Genomic DNA, 18,510 nt, shown 5'->3' with positions numbered 1-18,510 from the left:
ACCCTTACTTACGTAAGGTATTACTTGGACGACCCAGTGCACTTGCTGGTTAGTTGTGCGAAGTTGTGAAGAATTGTGATTTCCAATTTCGTGCACCAAGTTTTTGGCGCCGTTGCCAGGGATTGTTCGAGTTTGAACAACTGACGGTGAATCTTGTTGCTTAGATTAGGAAAATTTTGTCTTTTGGGTCAGTCTTTTATATACTTTTCAAATTTTTCTTTTATTTTTTTAAAAAAATATATTATTTTTCTTTATTAATTTTTAGTTTTTCTGTGAAGTTTAGTGTCATGTTTTAAGTTTGGTGTCTTCTGTGTTCTTATTTTCTTAAAAAAATTTTCAAAAAGTGTTCTTGGTGTTCTTTTTATGTTCTTGTTGTTCCTGTGAATCTTCAAAGTGTTCTTGAGTCTTTCTTGTGTTTTGATCTTAAAATTTTTAAGTTGGTGTTCCTTGGTGTTTTTCTTTCCAAATTTTCGAAAATAAAGAGCATTAGATCTAAAAATTTTGAGTCTTGTGTCTTTTTATTGTTTTTCTCTTTTCATTAAAATTCAAAAATAAAAATATCTTTTCCTCATTCCACTCATAATTTTCAAAAATTTAGCATTAAATTAGTCATCAATTTAAAAAAAATCATATCTTTTTCAACCATATCTTTTTCAAAAATCAAGTCTTTTTCAAAACCTCCTAACCACTTTTTCTCTCTCTTCATTTTTCGAAAATTCTCACCCATTTTTCATTTTATTTTATTTTTTTCCCGGTTTCTAAAAAAAATATTTTAATACTATTTGAATCTCCAATTCACAACATCTCCCTTTCTCCATCATGGACCTAAGTGGAAATGAACAGTCCAGAAGGACTCTGGGGTCATATGCTAACTCCACTACTGCTTCATATGGGAGTAGTATCTGTATACCCTCCATCGGAGTCAGTAGTTTTGAGTTGAATCCTCAGCTTATTATCATAGTGCAGCAAAGTTGCCAGTATTCCAGTCTTCCAAAAGAAGAACCTACAGAGTTTCTGGCACAGTCTTTACAAATTGCTGACACAGTACATGATAAGGAAGTAGATCAGGATGTTTACAGATTATTACTGTTTCCATTTGCTGTAAAAGATCAAGCTAAGAGGTGGTTAAATAACCAACCTAAGGCTAGCATAAGGACATGGAAACAGCTGTCAGAAAAATTCCTGAATCAATATTTTCCTCCAAAACGGATGACACAGCTAAGGCTGAACATCCAAGGCTTTAAACAAGGAGATAATGAATCTCTTTATGATGTCTGGGAGAGATACAGAGAGATGCTAAGAAAATGCCCCTTTGAAATATTTTCAGAGTGGGTGCAGTTAGACATATTCTATTATGGGCTTATAGAGAAAGCTTAGATGTCTTTAGACCACTCAGCTGGTGGATCTATACACATGAGAAAGACAATTGAAAAAGCTCAAGAGCTCATTGATACAGTTGCCAGAAATCAGCATCTGTACCTAATTAGTGAGTCTTCCATGAAAGAAGAGGCTAAAACAGTAACTGCTGAACTCAGTCCTGCAGAACAAGTTACTGAATTCAATCAGCAATTAGATTTTTTAACAAAACAGCTAGCCGAATTCAAGGAGATACTATAAGACACAAGAATGGCTAATATGAATATGGAAGTACAGTTGAAGCAAACAAAACAGCAGTTATCAAAACAAATAACAGAAGAGTACTAAGCAGTTCAATTAAGAAGTGGGAAAACATTAAATACCTCACTTCAAAGCAGCATGAAGCCAAGAAATGAACAAACTGCTACCTAAAATCCCTCTGAGGACAGTAAGAGCCCAGAGAGGAATAATTCCGGCGCTCAAACGTCAGAAAAAGGTGGAGAGCTGGCGTTAAACACCCAACCCATGCTCAGTTCTGGCGTTTAAATGCCACAAACGGGCAAAGAGTTGGCGTTAAACTCCCAAGGAAAGCTCAGTTCTGGCATTCAAACGCCAGAAACAGGTAAGGAGTTGGCATCCAACGCCAATCCAGCTTTCAACCCTGGCATTCAAACGCCAGTGAGGGATCAGACACATACAAGTGCTGATAGCAACCCTTCTAGAAAGGCTTCTCCAACCACATCTGTAGGAAATAAACCTGCAGCAACTAAGGTTGAGGAATACAAAGCCAAAATGCCTTATCCTCAGAAACTCCGCCAAGCAGAACATGATAAGCAAGTTACTGAACTCAGTCCTGCAGAACAAGTTACTGAATTCAATCAGCAATTAGATTTTTTAACAAAACAGCTAGCCGAATTCAAGGAGATACTACAAGACACAAGAATGGCTAATATGAATATGGAAGTACAGTTGAAGCAAACAAAATAGTAGTTATCAAAACAAATAACAGAAGAGTACCAAGCAGTTCAATTAAGAAGTGGAAAAACATTAAATACCTCACTTCAAAGCAGCAGGAAGCCAAGAAATGAACAAACTACTACCCAAAATCCCTCTGAGGACAGTAAGAGCCCAGAGAGAAATAATTCCGGCGCTCAAATGCCAGAAAAGGGTGGAGAGCTGGCGTTAAACGCCCAACCCATGCTCAGTTCTGGCGTTCAAACGCCATAAATAGGCAAGGAGTTGGCGTTAAATGCCCAAGGGAAGCTCAGTTTTGGCGTTCAAACGCCAGAAACAGGTAAGGAGTTGGCGTCCGACGCCAATCCAGCTTTCAACCCTGGCATTCAAACGCCAGTGAGGGATTAGACACATACAAGTGCTGATAGCAACCCTTCTAAAAAGGCTTCTCCAACCACATCTGTAGGAAATAAACCTGCAGCAACTAAGGTTGAGGAATACAAAGCCAAAATGCCTTATCCTCAGAAACTCCGCCAAGCAGAACATGATAAGCAAGTTACTGAACTCAGTCCTGCAGAAAAAGTTACTGAATTCAATCAACAATTAGATTTTTTAACAAAACAGCTAGCCGAATTCAAGGAGATACTACAGACACAAATATGGCTAATATGAATATGGAAGTACAGTTGAAGCAAACAAAACAGCAGTTATCAAAATAAATAATAGATGAGTACCAAGCAGTTCAATTAAGAAGTGGGAAAACATTAAATACCTCACTTCAAAGTAGCAGGAAGCCAAGAAATGAACAAACTGCTACCCAAAATCCCTCTGAGGATAGTAAGAGCCCAGAGAGGAATAATTCCGGCGCTCAAACGTCAGAAAAGGGTGGAGAGCTGGCGTTAAACGCCCAACCCATGCTTAGTTTTGGCGTTCAAACACCACAAACAGGCAAGGAGTTGGCGTTAAACACCCAAGGGAAGCTCAGTTCTGGCATTCAAATGCCAGAAACAGGTAAGGAGTTGGCATCCAACGCCAATCCAGCTTTAAATCCTGGCATTCAAACGCCAGTGAGGGATTAGACACATACAAGTGCTGATAGCAACCTTTCTAAAAAGGCTTCTCCAACCACATCTGTAGGAAATAAACCTGCAGCAACTAAGGTTAAGGAATACAAAGCCAAAATGCCTTATCCTCAGAAACTCCGCCAAGCAGAACATGATAAGCAATTTGCCCGCTTTGCTGACTATCTCAGGACTCTTGAAATAAAGATTCCGTTTGCAGATGCACTTGAGCAAATACCCTCTTATGCTAAGTTCATGAAAGAGATCTTAAGTCATAAGAAGGATTGGAGAGAAACTGAAAAAGTTTACCTCACTGAAGAATGCAGTGCAATCATTCTAAAAAGCTTACCAGAGAAGCTTAAGGATCCTGGAAGCTTTATGATACCATGCACATTAGAGGGCACTTGTACCAAGACAGCTTTATGTGATCTTGGGTCAAGTATCAACCTAGTACCTGCATCCACTATCAGAAAGCTTGGCTTGGCAGAAGAAATCAAACCAACCAGGATCTGTCTTCAACTTGCTGATGGCTCCATTAAATACCCATCAGGCATGATTGAGGATGTGGTTGTCACAGTTGGGCCATTTGCATTTCCCACTAATTTTGTAGTACTAGAGATGGAGGAGCACAAGAGTGCAACTCTCATCCTAGGAAGACCTTTCCTAGCAACTAGACGAACCCTCATTGATGTCGAAAAAGGGAAAGTGACCCTGAGAGTCAATGAGAATGAGTTCAGGCTGAATGCTGTTGAAGCAATAAAGCATCCAGACACATCAAATGACTGCATGAGAATTGATGTTATTGACTCCTTGGTATAGGAGATCAATATGGCTGAGAGTCTCGAGTCAGAGCTAGAGAATATCTTTAAAGATGTTCAGCCTGATCTGGAGGAATCAGAGAGAATAATAGAACCTCTGAAAACCCCTCAGAAAGAGGAGAAACCTCCTAAACCTGAGCTTAAACCACTGCCACCATCCCTGAAATATACATTTCTAGGAGAAAGTGACACTTTTCCTGTAATCATAAGCTATGCCTTAAAGCCACAGGAAGAGGAAGCACTAATTCAAGTGCTAAGGACACACAAACAGCTCTTGGGTGGTCCATCAGTGATCTTAAGGGCATTAGCCCAGCCAGATGCATGCACAAGATCCTATTGGAGGATGATGCTAAGCCAGTGGTTCAACCACAGAGGCGGCTGAATCCGGCTATGAAGGAGGTGGTGCAAAAAGAGGTCACTAAATTACTAGAGGCTGGAATTATTTATCCTATTTCTGATAGCCCTTGGGTGAGCCCTGTCCAAGTTGTCCCCAAGAAGGGAGGCATGATAGTGGTTCATAATGAAAAGAATGAACTGGTTCCTACAAGAATAGTTACAGGTTGGCGCATGTGTATTGACTACAGAAGACTCAATACAGCCACCAGAAAGGATCATTTTCCTTTACCATTCATAGACCAGATGCTAGAAAGACTAGCAGGTCATAATTACTACTGCTTTCTGGATGGCTATTCAGGTTACAACCAAATTGCAGTAGATCCCCAAGATTAAGAGAAAACAGCATTCACATGTCCATCTATAGTGTTTGCGTACAGAAGGATGCCATTTGGTCTGTGTAATGCACCTGCAACCTTTCAGAGGTGCATGCTCTCTATTTTCTTTGATATGGTGAAAAAGTTTCTGGAAGTCTTCATAGACGACTTCTCAGTATTTGGAGATTCATTCAGCTCTTGTCTTGACCATCTAGCACTTGTTCTGAAAAGGTGCCAAGAGACTAACCTGGTTTTAAAATGGGAAAAATGTCACTTTATGGTGACTGAAGGAATCGTCCTTGGGCATAAAATTTTGAACAAAGGAATAGAGGTGGATCAAGCTAAGGTGGAGGTAATTGAAAAATTACCACCACCTACCAATATTAAAGCAATAAGAAGCTTTCTGGGGCATGCAGGATTCTATAGGAGGTTTATAAAAGATTTTTCAAAAATTACAAAACCTCTGAGTAATCTGCTAGCTGCTGACACGCCATTTATCTTTGATAAGGAGTGTCTGCAGGCATTTGAGACTCTGAAAGCTAAGCTGGTCACAGCACCAGTCATCTCTGTACCAGACTGGACATTACCATTTGAACTAATGTGTGATGCCAGTGACCATGCCATTGGTGCAGTATTGGGACAAAGGCATGACAAGCTTCTGCACGTCATTTATTATGCCAGTCGTGTTTTAAATGACGCACAGAAGAACTACACGACCACAGAAAAAGAGTTACTTGCAGTGGTTTACGCCATTGATAAGTTCAGATTTTATTTAGTAGGATCAAAAGTGATTGTGTACACTGACCATGCTGCTCTTAAATATCTACTCACAAAGCAGGATTTAAAACCCAGACTCATAAGATGGGTGTTGCTTCTGTAAGAGTTTGATATAGAAATAAGAGACAGAAAAGGGACAGAGAACCAAGTAGCAGATCACCTGTCCCGAATAGAACCAGTAGAAGGGGCGTCCCTCCCTCTTACTGAGATCTCTGAAACCTTTCCAGATGAGCAACTCTTTGCCATCTAGAAAGTACCATGGTTTGCAGACATTGCAAACTACAAGACTGTGAGATTCATACCCAAAGAGTATAGTAGGCAGCAATCAAAGAAATTGATTTCGGATGCAAAGTACTATCTGTGGGATGAACCATATCTCTTCAAGAGATGTGCAGACGGAATAATCCATAGATGTGTGTCTAAAGAAGAAGCTCAGAAGATCCTCTAGCATTGCCATGGATCAAAGTATGGAGGACATTTTGGAAGTGAGCAAACAACCACAAGAGTCCTCCAATGTGGCTTCTACTGGCCTACTCTCTATAAAAACTCTCGAGAGTTTGTATGTAATTGTGACAGTTGCCAAAGATCTGGCAATCTGTCTCATAGTTATTCCATGCCTCAACAAGGGATCCTAGAGATTGAGTTGTTTGATGTATGGGGTATTGACTTTATGGGGCCTTTCCCACCATCATACTCAAACACTTATATTCTGGTGGCAGTGGATTATGTATCCAAATAGGTGGAGGCTATTGCAACACCCACTGATGATACTAAGACAGTGCTAAAATTCCTCCAAAAACATATCTTCAGCAGATTTGGGGTCCCTAGAGTACTAATCAGTTATGGGGGCACTCATTTCTGCAATAAACAGCTTTACTCTGCTATGATTCGATATGGAGTTAGCCACAGGGTGGCAACTCCATATCATCCACAGACAAATGGGCAAGCTGAAGTCTCTAATAGAGAACTTAAAAGAATCCTGGAACAGACTATGATTAACCGTAGAAGGGATTGGGCAAGAAGCTTGGATGATGCTCTGTGGGCATATAGAATAGCATTCAAGACTCCTATAGGGACCTCTCCATACCAGTTTGTGTATGGAAAAGCCTGTCACTTGCCAGTGGAACTGGAACACAAGGCCTACTGGGCAACCAGATTCCTAAACCTTGATGCCAAGTTAGCTGGAGAAAAATGATTGCTCCAGTTAAATGAGCTAGAGGAATTCAGACTCAATGCTTTCGAAAATGCAAAAATTTACAAAGAGAAAGCAAAAAGATGGCATGATAAGAAGTTGTCATCCAGAGTCTTTGAGCAAGGGCGGAAAGTTTTGCTGTTTAACTCTAGGCTCAAATTATTCCCCGAAAAGTTGAAATCCCGGTAGAGAGGACCATATGTGATTATAGGTGTGTGACCATATGGATATGTAGAGCTTCAGGATAATGACTCTAACAAAAAATTTATTGTTAATGGACAGAGAGTCAAACATTATCTTGAAAGCAATTTTGAGCAAGAATGCTCAAAACTGAGACTTGATTAAAGCTCAGTAATAGTCCAGCTAAAGACAATAAAGAAGCACTTGCTGGGAGGCAACCCAGCCATTAACAAAGCTTATTTGTTAATTAAATGATAATTTTACAGGTTCATATTAATTATCTTTAAGGTAAAGTATCAATTGCATGAGTTCATAGAGTTACAAAAGGATTCAGAGGATAAAACAGCGAAAAGAAGCTCACTGGTGCGAAACTGCCAGTAAAAGCTGTTTTGGGCGTTAAATGCCCAAAAGAAGCATCTACTGGGCGTTTAACGCCAGTAGGGATAGCCATTTGGGCGTTAAACGCCAGAATGGATATCATTCTGGGCGTTCAGAAAAACGCTCAGTGATAAAGGATTTTCTGGTGTTTAACGCCAGCCAGAAGCTACAGCTGGGCATTAAATGCCCAGAAGAAGCTACAGATGGGCGTTAAACGCCCAAACATGCAGTAGTTGGGCGTTTAACTCCAGGATTGTGGGGAGAAGATAACTTCGTTTTCACTTCAAATTTTTTCCATTTTTCATGTTTCAATTCATGATTTCTTGCATAAACATGTTACAAACTCTCATCTTTCAACTTCAATTTCGAAAAATTTTTAATCCTAAACATATTTCCTAATTTTTCTTCAATATCTTTTCAAACCTTTTTCAAAACTCATTTATCTTTTTGAATTCTTTTCAAATCTTTTAAATTCTTCTCAAATCTTTTTAAACTCATCATATTTTCTTTTTAAAATTCAGATTTATCTTTTTCAAATATCTTTCATATCTTTTCAATTTTAAATTACATTTTTTTCCTATCATACTTATCTTTTACAAATCATATCTTCTATCCTATCTTCTTCAAAAATTTTCGAAAATCCACCCCCTTCCCTTTAAATCCACGTTCGGCCTCCCTCATCTCCTCCACAATTCAAACTTGGCTCTCCCTCTATCCCTCTCCTTTCCTTTCTTTTGCTTGAGGACAAGCAAACCTCTAAGTTTGGTGTGTTTATCCATGATCACTAAGCCAATACCCAATAAGATCATGGCTCCTAAGGGAAAACAAACCACTCTAAGAGGCAAGAAAGAGAATATTCCAAAACCACTTTGGAATCAAGGGAAGTTCTTAACCAAAGAACATTCAGACCATTACTACAAAATAATGGGTCTAAGGTCAGTGATCCCAGAAGCTAAATTCGATCTGAAAGAAGACGGATATCCGGAGATCCAAGAGCAAATTCGAAACAGGAGCTGGGAAATCCTAGCTAATCCTGAAACAAAGGTGGGAAGAAACATGGTTCAGGAATTTTACTCTAATCTGTGACAAACAGACAGGCAGAGAATAGTTGGAACCGCCTTCTATGACTTTCGAACTCTGGTCAGAGGGAAGATTGTTCACATCCACCCTAACAAAATAAGAGAGATCTTCAAGCTGCCTCAACTGCAAGATTACCCAGACTCCTTTAGTAGGAGAATGATGAGAATAAATAAGAGCTTGGACAAAATTATAGAGGACATATGCCTCCCTGGAACCAAGTGGACAACCAACACAAAGGGTGTCCTAAACCAACTCAAGAGAGGAGATCTCAAACCAGTTGCCAAAGGCTGGCTGGACTTCATTGGGCATTTTATACTGCCCACTAGCAACCGCTCTGAAGTCACCATCAAAAGAGCAGTAATGATCCATTGCATTATGTTGAGAAAAGAAGTGGAAGTTCATCAGCTGATTTCTTGTGAACTTTATACAATTGCAAACAAGAACTCCAAAGATGCCAAATTGGCTTATCCAAGCTTAATATCTATGCTGTGTAAAGATGCTGGGGTAAAGATGGGAGTAAATGAGTATATCTCAGTTGAGCAACCAATCACCAAAAAGTCAATGGAAGGACAACAAGTGCAGGACGACCCCATCAAGAGGAAAGCATAGGAGTTCCTCTCGGAAATCCCTCAAATTGAATACTGGGAGTGTCTTAAAGCATCTGTTACCAAGTTGCAACAAGCTATAGACCAACTAAAGGAAGAACCGCAAAATCAAAATAGCATGATTTGCAAACTGCTTGGGGAACAAGAAGAGCAATGGCGTGAACTGAAGGAACTAAAACGTCAGAAGCTATGTCTTGAAGGGCCAAGCATCCCACAGACTAAAGGAGCATCCACCTCCCAAAATAAAGGTTGTTGAGTCCTAATTTTAGCCTTAACTCTGTGATAATTGTTCTTATTAGGAATTTACCTTAGAAGTTATATATGAGTAGTAGTAATTAGTATCATTATTTTGATTTTATCTCCAATTAAGCTATAATTTATTTTTCTCATCATCATCAAACATGAATAAAATAGCAAATTTTTAGAATAAGGAAGCAATATTTTTTTGATTTTTTAATAAGAAAAATTCAAATTATTTATATGTGGTGGCAATACTTTTTGTCTTCTGAATGAATGCATGAACAATGCATAATTTTGATAGTAGAGTTTATGAATGTTAAATCTGTTGGCTCTTGAAGGAATGATGAACAAGAGAAATGCTATTGATGATCTAAAAAATCATGAAATTGATTTTTGAAGCAAGAAAAAGAAAGCAGAAAAAGCCAATAGCCCCTTAAACCAAAAGGCAAGGGCAAAAAGGATCCAAGGCTTTGAGCATCAATGGAAAGGAGGGCCTAAAGGAATAAAATCCTGGCCTAAGCGGCTAAATCAAGCTATCCCTAACCTTGTGCTTGTGTCATGAAGGTCCAGGTGAAGAGTTTGAGACTGAGTGGTTAAAGTCGTGATCCAAAGTAAAAGAGTGTGCCTAAGAACTCTGGACACCTCTAACTGGGGACTTTAGCAAAGCTGAGTCACAATCTGAAAAGGTTCACCCAGTTATGTGTCTGTGGCATTTATGTATCTGGTGGTAATACTTGAAAACAAAATGTTTAGGGTCACAGCCAAGACTCATAAGTAACTATGTTCAAGAATCAACATGCTAAAATAGGAGAACCAATAACATTATCTGAATTCTGAGTTCATGTGGATGCCAATCATTCTGAATTTCAAAGGATAAAGTGAGATGCCAAAACTGTTCGGAAGCAAAAAGCTACTAGCCCCGCTCATCTAATTAGAATCTGAGCTTCACTTAAAACTCTGAGATATTATTGCTTCTTGATTTCTTTTTATCCTATTTTATTTATCTAGTTTCTTGGGGACAAGCAACAGTATAAGTTTGGTGTTGTGATGAGCGGATATTTTATACGCTTTTTGGGGGTAATTTCATGTAGTTTTTAGTATGTTTTAGTTAATTTTTAGTATATTTTTATTAGTTTTTAGGCAAAATTCATAGTTCTGGACTTTACTATGACTTTGTGTGTTTTTCTGTGATTTTAGGTATTTTCTGACTGAAAATGAAGGATCTGAGTAAAAATCTGATTCAGGCTGAAAAAGGATTGCTGATGCTGTTGGATTCTGACCTCCCTGCACTCGGAATGGATTTTTTGGAGCTATAGGAGTCCAATTGGCGCGCTCTCAATTGCTCGAAGATAAATGACGTAAACTGGCGTTTGCCGCCAATTCCATGTTCCATTCTGGCGTTAAACGCCAGAAACAGGTTACAACCTGGCGCTTAACTCAAGAAATAGCCTATGCACGTGTAAAGCTCAAAGCTCAGCCCCAGCACACACCAAGTGAGCCTCAGAAGTGTATTTCTGCACTATCTATCTCAGTTTACTCATTTTCTGTAAACCTAGGTTACTAGTTTAGTATTTAAACAACTTTTAGAGATTTATTTTGTACCTCATGACATTTTTAGATCTGAACTTTGTACTTTTTGATGGCATGAGTCTCTAAACTCCATTGTTGGGGGTGAGGAGCTCTGCTGTGTCTCGATGGATTAATGCAATTATTTTTGTTTTCTATTCAAACACGCTTGTTTATATCCAAGATATTCATTCGCACTTCAATATGACGAATGTGATGATCCGTGACACTCATCATCATTCTCAACCTATGAACGCGTGCCTGACAACCACCCCATTCTACTGAATGAGTATCTCTTAGATCCCTTAATTAGAGTCTTCGTGGTATAAGCTAGAATCCATTGGCAGCATTCTTGAGAATCCGGAAAGTCTAAACCTTGTCTGTGGTATTCCAAGTAGGATTCAGGGATTGGATGACTGTGACGAGCTTCAAACTCACAAGGGTTGGGCGTAGTGACAGACGCAAAAGGATCGATGGATCCTATTTCAACATGAGTGAGAACCGACAGATGATTAGCCGTGCAGTGACAGCGTACTTGGACTATTTTAACTGAGAGGATGGATGGTAGCTATTGACAACGGTGACCCACCAAACATACAGCTTTCCAAGGGAGGGAACTTGCGTGCGTGAAGTCGAAGACAGGAAGAAAGCAGAGATTCAGAAGACAAAAATCCAACATATTCTCCATTACTGCATATCAAGTATTTATTTCATGTTCTTTTGTTCATTTGCAAGTCAACTGATATTTATAATTGATATCCTGACTAAGAGTTACAAGATAACCATAACTTGCTTCAAGCCAACAATCTCCGTGGGATCAACCCTTACTCACGTAAGGTATTACTTGGACGACCCAGTGCACTTGCTGGTTAGTTGTGTGAAGTTGTAAAGAATTGTGATTTCCAATTTCGTGCACCACACGTCGCCGGCAGTCGCAGAGTTGCATGGGGGAATTGCCATCCAGCTCTCGTCCTGCCGTCTCTGTCTTCCCTCTCCTTGGTTTGTTGTGGCATTCTCTCTGCCACTTACCAAAACTGCCGCTCGCCACTGCAAATTGTTGTTGTGTTGTTCGCCGCCTCGATCCCACGGGAAGACAGCCGCCGTGAGAGGCGGTAGCTTGGCCACTAACGGAGAAGCATGACGGAGCCAGCCTCTGCGAGGATTGCCGTCGGAACTCAGTGCTTTCTCCATACGACTTCTCGTCGTTTGCGGTGCTCTGCGCGTCGCGACAACGCCACAGCGAAGTACACCCGCGGAACCACTCGCGCCACCGTCCTTGCCGCTTTGGATCCAGCCGCCTCCTTCATGCACGGTTTCCTCTCCTTCCTCCATCACGATGGTGCCGACCTCGGCGCTACTCCCTTGATGCAGAACCACAGCTTCGCCAGCGCCGCTTGCCGTCGCCTGGCCAACCGCCGCCTTTGTAAACGAGTAAGGTGGCTTTGGCGGTGGGCGATTCCACTCCTCCACTGCTGATCCGCCGCCCTGGACGATAACTTCTTCCTCGGCCGGAGCCGTTTCCTCCAAATGCGCCAAATGTAGATCCATGTTTTCTTCTCTTGTATGTTCTAGAATGAGAGGTAAGTTTGATTGCAGTTCTAGAATTGAATTCTGGAATCCTGCTTGAACTGAAATTGCTGTTGATTATACTGGTTGAAATTCAAAATTGAAAGCTAATTCTGTTACTTCAGCCAAATCTGTTGCTTCTTTTTTTTTTCTGCATCTATGAGAGTTGAATTTAGACAAGAAGGTTGTTGTTGTTGCTGAAATGGTGGTACTGCATCGTAGTAATTACAAATAGACAAAGATGAATGCTGAATTATTGCTTGATCTGCCATCTCTGTTGATTTTGTTTGTAGTTGAGGTTGAACTGTAAACTTGAAATTTGATGAGTCTCCTTCTTCTCCTTTGATGTGAACTTCTTCTGTAATTTCTGGATTCCTTGCTGATTCTGAAGCTTTCGCTGTTGTAGACTTAGCAATTTGATATTCTTGATCTGAATTCCAAAATCGGAAATCTGTGATTATTGAATTTTCTGCTGCTGACTTTGTTGAATCATTGTTGAGTGGTGGAAAAGCTGAGGTTGATTTGGCTTGAATCTGGCATATTGGAGGCTGTTGGATTCGTTGATGATTTCGGAAGGTTGCACAAATTTTGGTGTAGGTTGCCTGAATATCTGCAAGTATCTTGGATCGTTTTTCATAATCTGAATTCAAGCGATCTAAACTAGTTTGAATCTGATTCCAAATTGCATCATCATAGGAATTTAGCATGGTGTTCAATGAAAGCACCATTTGATACGAATTTGTATCAAGAACTAGAGAGAATTAGAGATAATCAGAGAGAATAGAAGAGAAATCCCTAGACATAGGGCCAAAGAGAGAAAGTAGAGTTTCTAATTACACCATGTTCCCCTACATTATTACATCATACTCTTATTTATAGTATAATTTTTTAATTGAGCTAGTCCAATACTAACTGTATTAGTATGTTATAGAATTATATATTAATAATATGAATTTAGCTAACATGAATCTTAATAGCACATGTTAAAATTACAAAAATAAAATTTTTTATTAAAAATATAAAAAATTTAAGTTTTCAATGTGTTTATTTTATTTGTATTAAATAAAAATATTTAAAATTTTCTATTAATAATAAATTTATCATATGTCTTTAGGTCAGATGTTAACTAAATTCTAATAATATATTTTTTAGAGTCACATAATATTTTTTAAACAAAAGAAAATAATTAAAAAATAAAAATAGATCATTTTAATTTTTCAGTTAATATTATTACGTATGAATTTTTATTATATAATATTTTTTATATTTTTCTTAATCCTACTTAAAAAGTATATTATAAAATATCACATTTTATCTTAAAAAAATAAAAAGAAAAAATATTATAAAATTAATATAATTTATTTTTTTATTCAATAATTAATCAATAATACCTATAAATATTAATTAAAAATATAATATAAAACTATTAAATTAAAAATATTAAACATTCACTAAAAATACTGACTAACATAAATTAAAATCAGTGTCTTGAGCTTTTCTTTTAATAAATAACTAGAGCAACAATACCCAAACGGAATCACCAACCTACACAGGCCAATACTAGGCACCCTCTATTGTCAAACTCTATCCAGTATCCAGATTCCACAGCCGAACCCCAGCAAGGAAGCAAGCACAAAACTGTGGTTTCGAGGACAAAAAACAGGAAACCGAAGGAAGAGGATCTCTCCCACACACGCAAAACTGAAACGAGACATGAGAGGGCCAACTGAGAGGAGCCCCACCACTGCCACCAACACCAACACCAGAAGGTCAGTTTACATCAACACCGCCGCCCTTGCAGGTCCATCCCTGGACCCCACCGCTGGGTTCCACCAGATCCGTCCTCCTTTCCACGCCACACTCCCTCACTTCCTTCAGAAGCCGCAAGCTCTTCCCTTCCTCCTCTGCTTCCTCCTCATCCTCACATGGATCTCCTTCACCATCCACCATTCCTCTTCTTCCTCCTCCGCCCGCCTTCAACGCTTTCCGTCGCCTCTAACGGAATCAACCCGCGAAGCCGATAGAATGGCCAACCTTGTTAGGTTCAGCTCCTCCGTCCCCTCCCCCGTCGCTAAGGACACCCGCGGTTGGCTCCTCGACCCTATCTCGCTAGCTCGAGCTTCTGGCATTTTAGGTTTTTTCTTTTTCCCCTCTAACTTCGGTGTTTCTCATCATTGCCTTTTAGTTAGAGATCGGTATGTCAAATTCGATCGTAGTTTTTAATTGAATATCGTTGAACGTGTATTTAGCCATCTGTTTGGTTCATAGATTGGAGATTAGCATATTTATAATGTGATTATGCGAAGGAGCAAGGTCAAATTGAAGTTGAGAATTTTTGGGTGGAGTAATTTGGTGTCTCGTCCATTTTGAGAATAGTTTGCATTTTAGCTTTTTTATTATTTTTTTTAAATGAGGATTTTGCATTCTTGTTATGATCTGTTTCCTAGTTTAGTGGATTTGTAGATGTACGATGTGATTCTATGTTTTGTGGCCATTGAAATTTGAAAGGGAAATGGTGGTTGGTTCTCTGCAGGTGGAGCTCTCACTTGTGCTTCGGTTCATATAGGAGAGATTCGGCCTGGCAGGTTGAGAGGGAATCATAGGCATCATGATTGCAACGAGACATTTGTCCTTTGGGGTGCCCTAACCAAATTTAGGGTAAGCTTTATGGTATTCTATATTTCTATTATTTTATTAACATTTATTTGTACTTTATGTGTCTTGAGATATTTCTCACTATTTATTGTTAAGTATAGCAACTCTTGCAGAGAGTAAAGGAGTTTTAACAGCATGATGTAATTAATTATTAGTTGCAATCGCAATTCTAAAAAATCTCGGAGGGAAAAGCTCTAAAAAGGATGAAAGAAAAAGGAGGGTGGGGGTGTTAATTGATGAGGCTGCCATAGTTCCATTGCTCTGGGTTGAAAAGTATTTCATCTGACACAATTTATTGATTTTGCATCAGGATTAAATGAAGAATTGCATTGCATCTGCTGAACATTTCATTGTTTACTTTGTGTTTTTGTTTGTTGGGGATAAGAGAATCAGCGATTCCTTGTTTAACACTGCAATCACTATTTGTTGAGCATCGGGTTAAATTGGTTGTTTTACACTGCAATTATTATTTTCCAATTTTTACCACCAAAGTGTACTTGATCCCTAGATGTGTCCTGTGGGGTATTTCTAATGCAAGGCCAATGATGGATGCGAAGAATTTCTGAAAATTAAACCCACTCCCAAACTATCACATGGCTGAGATTGGTGGAAAGGACCTAATGATGTTCACAGGTTCTAATTCTCACTGTCTACACCAGAGTCCTAATCCCTAGTTTAGTGCAGAATTCTAGTTTCAGGAAGTAGCATGGCGTGTGAACAAGATGTTGGCATTCACATTTCTTTGTATTATTAATAACTTTTTACTTCTGCATATAATTCCCATTCATGACTTGCAAGTCTAAACCTGTCTGCAGTTGGAGAATAGTGAGGTAACTGATACTGGTTACGCCGAAGTGATCATTGGTCCAGATGATATTGTTGTTGCTGCCAGCCCCAGTAATACGGCACATGCTTTGGTGAACATAGATCCGGTTCGGAGTACATTCTTTATAGGATGCCAGGACAACACTATAAACTATAATGCTTCAAGTACCGATTTCAATGTTTGGAAAGATCTTTAAGACGCCTCTCTTCATGAAAATCATGAAGATGAAACTCTAAATTGAATGTGAGGATTACTATTAGTGGGACATTACTGCACAGAATGAGAGAGTTAGCCTTCAAGTTGTTTTATGTATTTAAAAGTGTACATAGCTCTGACACAAACTCACTTGGTGAATGTGAGGTTTTTACAGGGAAGCTAGTCAGATAAGAGAAGTGAAAAAAAGGTACAGTTTTTGAATTTTCTGTATTACATATTTTCTCCTCAGGGTTGGTACATGGATTTATTACAATTTCCCCCGAACAACCATATACATTTTGGATGTTGGCCAATTTACAGACTTCCATTATACATGTTCCTTCAATGTAAATAAAGTGTTCCTTCCATTATGTTTTTTTTTTTTTGGTTTCTCCATGGGAAACCTGATTTGGTTATTCCCAAATGAGGGCATAGAATAACTGTCTGAGCTGTTTACTTGATTTGGAGCTAAGTAATTTGGGATAATTAAACGGGAATAGATGCTCTCAATTTTTTTAACAATTGCGAGAATAAAGTGTGATCTCTCACTAACCAAGAGAAAACATGGGAGAAAAACATTGAAGAGTTTGAGATGACACTTTATTCTCATAATTGTTAAAAAAATTAGAGAGGATTCATTTCCTAATTAAACAACCATGTTAAGTGTACAGTAAAATCAGTTACTAAAATTAATTACTATTATAAAATACATATTGAAATATAAATTACATATTAAAAATAAATTAAGCAACAAATGTATTTATACACAATTACATGGTAATTAATTTTTGTGTACACATAATTTAAATTAAAAATTTGATGTTAAAATATGATCTTTAAAATACTTTCGGCCTGTGCACACGTTTTTCTCTTCTCTATCTTCTTTCTTTTTCCAACACTCTATATCAAAATAAAGGAAGAGTAAAATAAAAAATAAAGGATTCAATTCATTATTAGTTGTATCTCAAATTTCGTCAAATTTCTCTTCAAAATCCTTGTTGATTTATAAATAAAATCAATTTTGGGGAAATTACACACTGGGAGTTAAACTGACTTTGAAATCATCGTCAGTTTAAGGTATGTGCATGTAAAAATGTAGTTAAACACACTAATTCAGGTGCAGGTCTGGCATAGCCTAATTTGAAGCTTTCAGGGATGAAATTGCTTTTTTCTAAAGATTTTCACAACATTTGATTACAGAAATGCTGATCGATCAGAAAATTTGCCAGAACTTGGCATGCAATTAGATTACGTAACACATAATATCAGTCTTTGCCTGTCACATTTTCAAAATTTCAGTTTATTTTCTGTTGATGTCAGGTGTTTATGTATTACTTTTGATTTGATTGTAACCATTTTGGATGTCACTACTCACTACCATGTTATGTTATGTTATACATCTTGTAGCGGTGTTCTAAACATGGACACTGATTGAGATAATCATTTCAAATCCTATTCATTATAACGAATTTTAATTAAGATTAAGAACTGATCGCAGTCTCAAATCAAATCAATTTTGAGAATTGTGTTATTGATTTCAAGATGGAACTTGCTAGTGCATTATCACGTGCAAGACAAGAACTTATCGTGTCTCAATTAGATAGAGACATTTCATTCTATGGTATATTATATAGGCAATTACTCTATAGAAGATGCCAAAATTATTTTTTTTTATCAAAATATTTTGTTTAAAAATGTAACTTATTATCTTTTAAATAAAAATAACACTTTTTAACATATCAAATAAATCCAATAATTTATTATCTAATGGTTAAAATAAAACAACTTCACATAAGGATAATTATAGAATCCATTAGAATATCCACCATATTATATAAACAATTAAACATAATAAAAAATTTGTTGCTTTATAAACTGAAACATAAATGATGGATATCCGGTGGGAACATCCCAAAAAATATGCGGTTTGCTTGCACGCAAGGACCGTTTCAATGACCAAGCTAATTAAGAACTCGAAGTCACTGCGATTTTATGAACAGAACATATCAAAATAATAATAAATAATAATAATAATGAAATAATGATAATATTTTATTTTGATCAAAATAAATTTAGAAAGCTTATCTTAGTTAGGTTGGACCTAGCTATGGAATGAGTGGATGAGTTGTGGGCAAGTATAAATTAATCGTTAGCTTAAGCAAGTTCCATGTGAGCATGTGTTGCTTCAGATTATTAGCTTAGATAAAATATAATTTTTCAAGGGAGCCACTTAAATAAAGATGTCAAAAACGTCTTTTTTTAAAGATGTTTTTTAAAAATTAATATTTAATACATATAATCAATTAAACTGTATTATTTTTTTTATTAAAAGTTAGACTGGACAAATCAGT

General features: G+C 37.8%; 1 protein-coding gene across 2 annotated transcripts; it reads left to right on the top strand.

The window, feature by feature from the left end:
* Positions 1-13,965: 13,965 nt before the first annotated feature.
* On the top strand, positions 13,966-16,530 carry LOC112696815 (uncharacterized). Of its 2 annotated transcripts, XR_011862405.1 has the most exons (4): positions 13,973-14,617; positions 15,017-15,141; positions 15,449-15,771; positions 15,954-16,530. XR_011862405.1 is itself a non-coding variant. In XM_025749699.3 (3 exons), exons 1-3 carry the CDS (start codon positions 14,197-14,199, stop codon positions 16,158-16,160), a joined length of 753 nt encoding a protein of 250 aa, XP_025605484.1. In that variant the 5' UTR covers positions 13,966-14,196; the 3' UTR covers positions 16,161-16,530. The 2 variants fall into 2 exon arrangements, 1 of the variants encoding a protein (XP_025605484.1); XM_025749699.3 differs by lacking the exon at positions 15,449-15,771 and having other exon boundaries at positions 13,966-14,617.
* The last annotated feature ends 1,980 nt before the right edge of the window (positions 16,531-18,510 follow it).

This window comes from Arachis hypogaea, chromosome 6, assembly GCF_003086295.3.
Source record: "Arachis hypogaea cultivar Tifrunner chromosome 6, arahy.Tifrunner.gnm2.J5K5, whole genome shotgun sequence".
NCBI classification, from domain to species: Eukaryota; Viridiplantae; Streptophyta; class Magnoliopsida; order Fabales; family Fabaceae; genus Arachis; species Arachis hypogaea.
The sequence above is the reverse complement of the archived record's forward strand: the minus strand, read 5'-3'. Positions and strand labels throughout refer to the sequence as shown.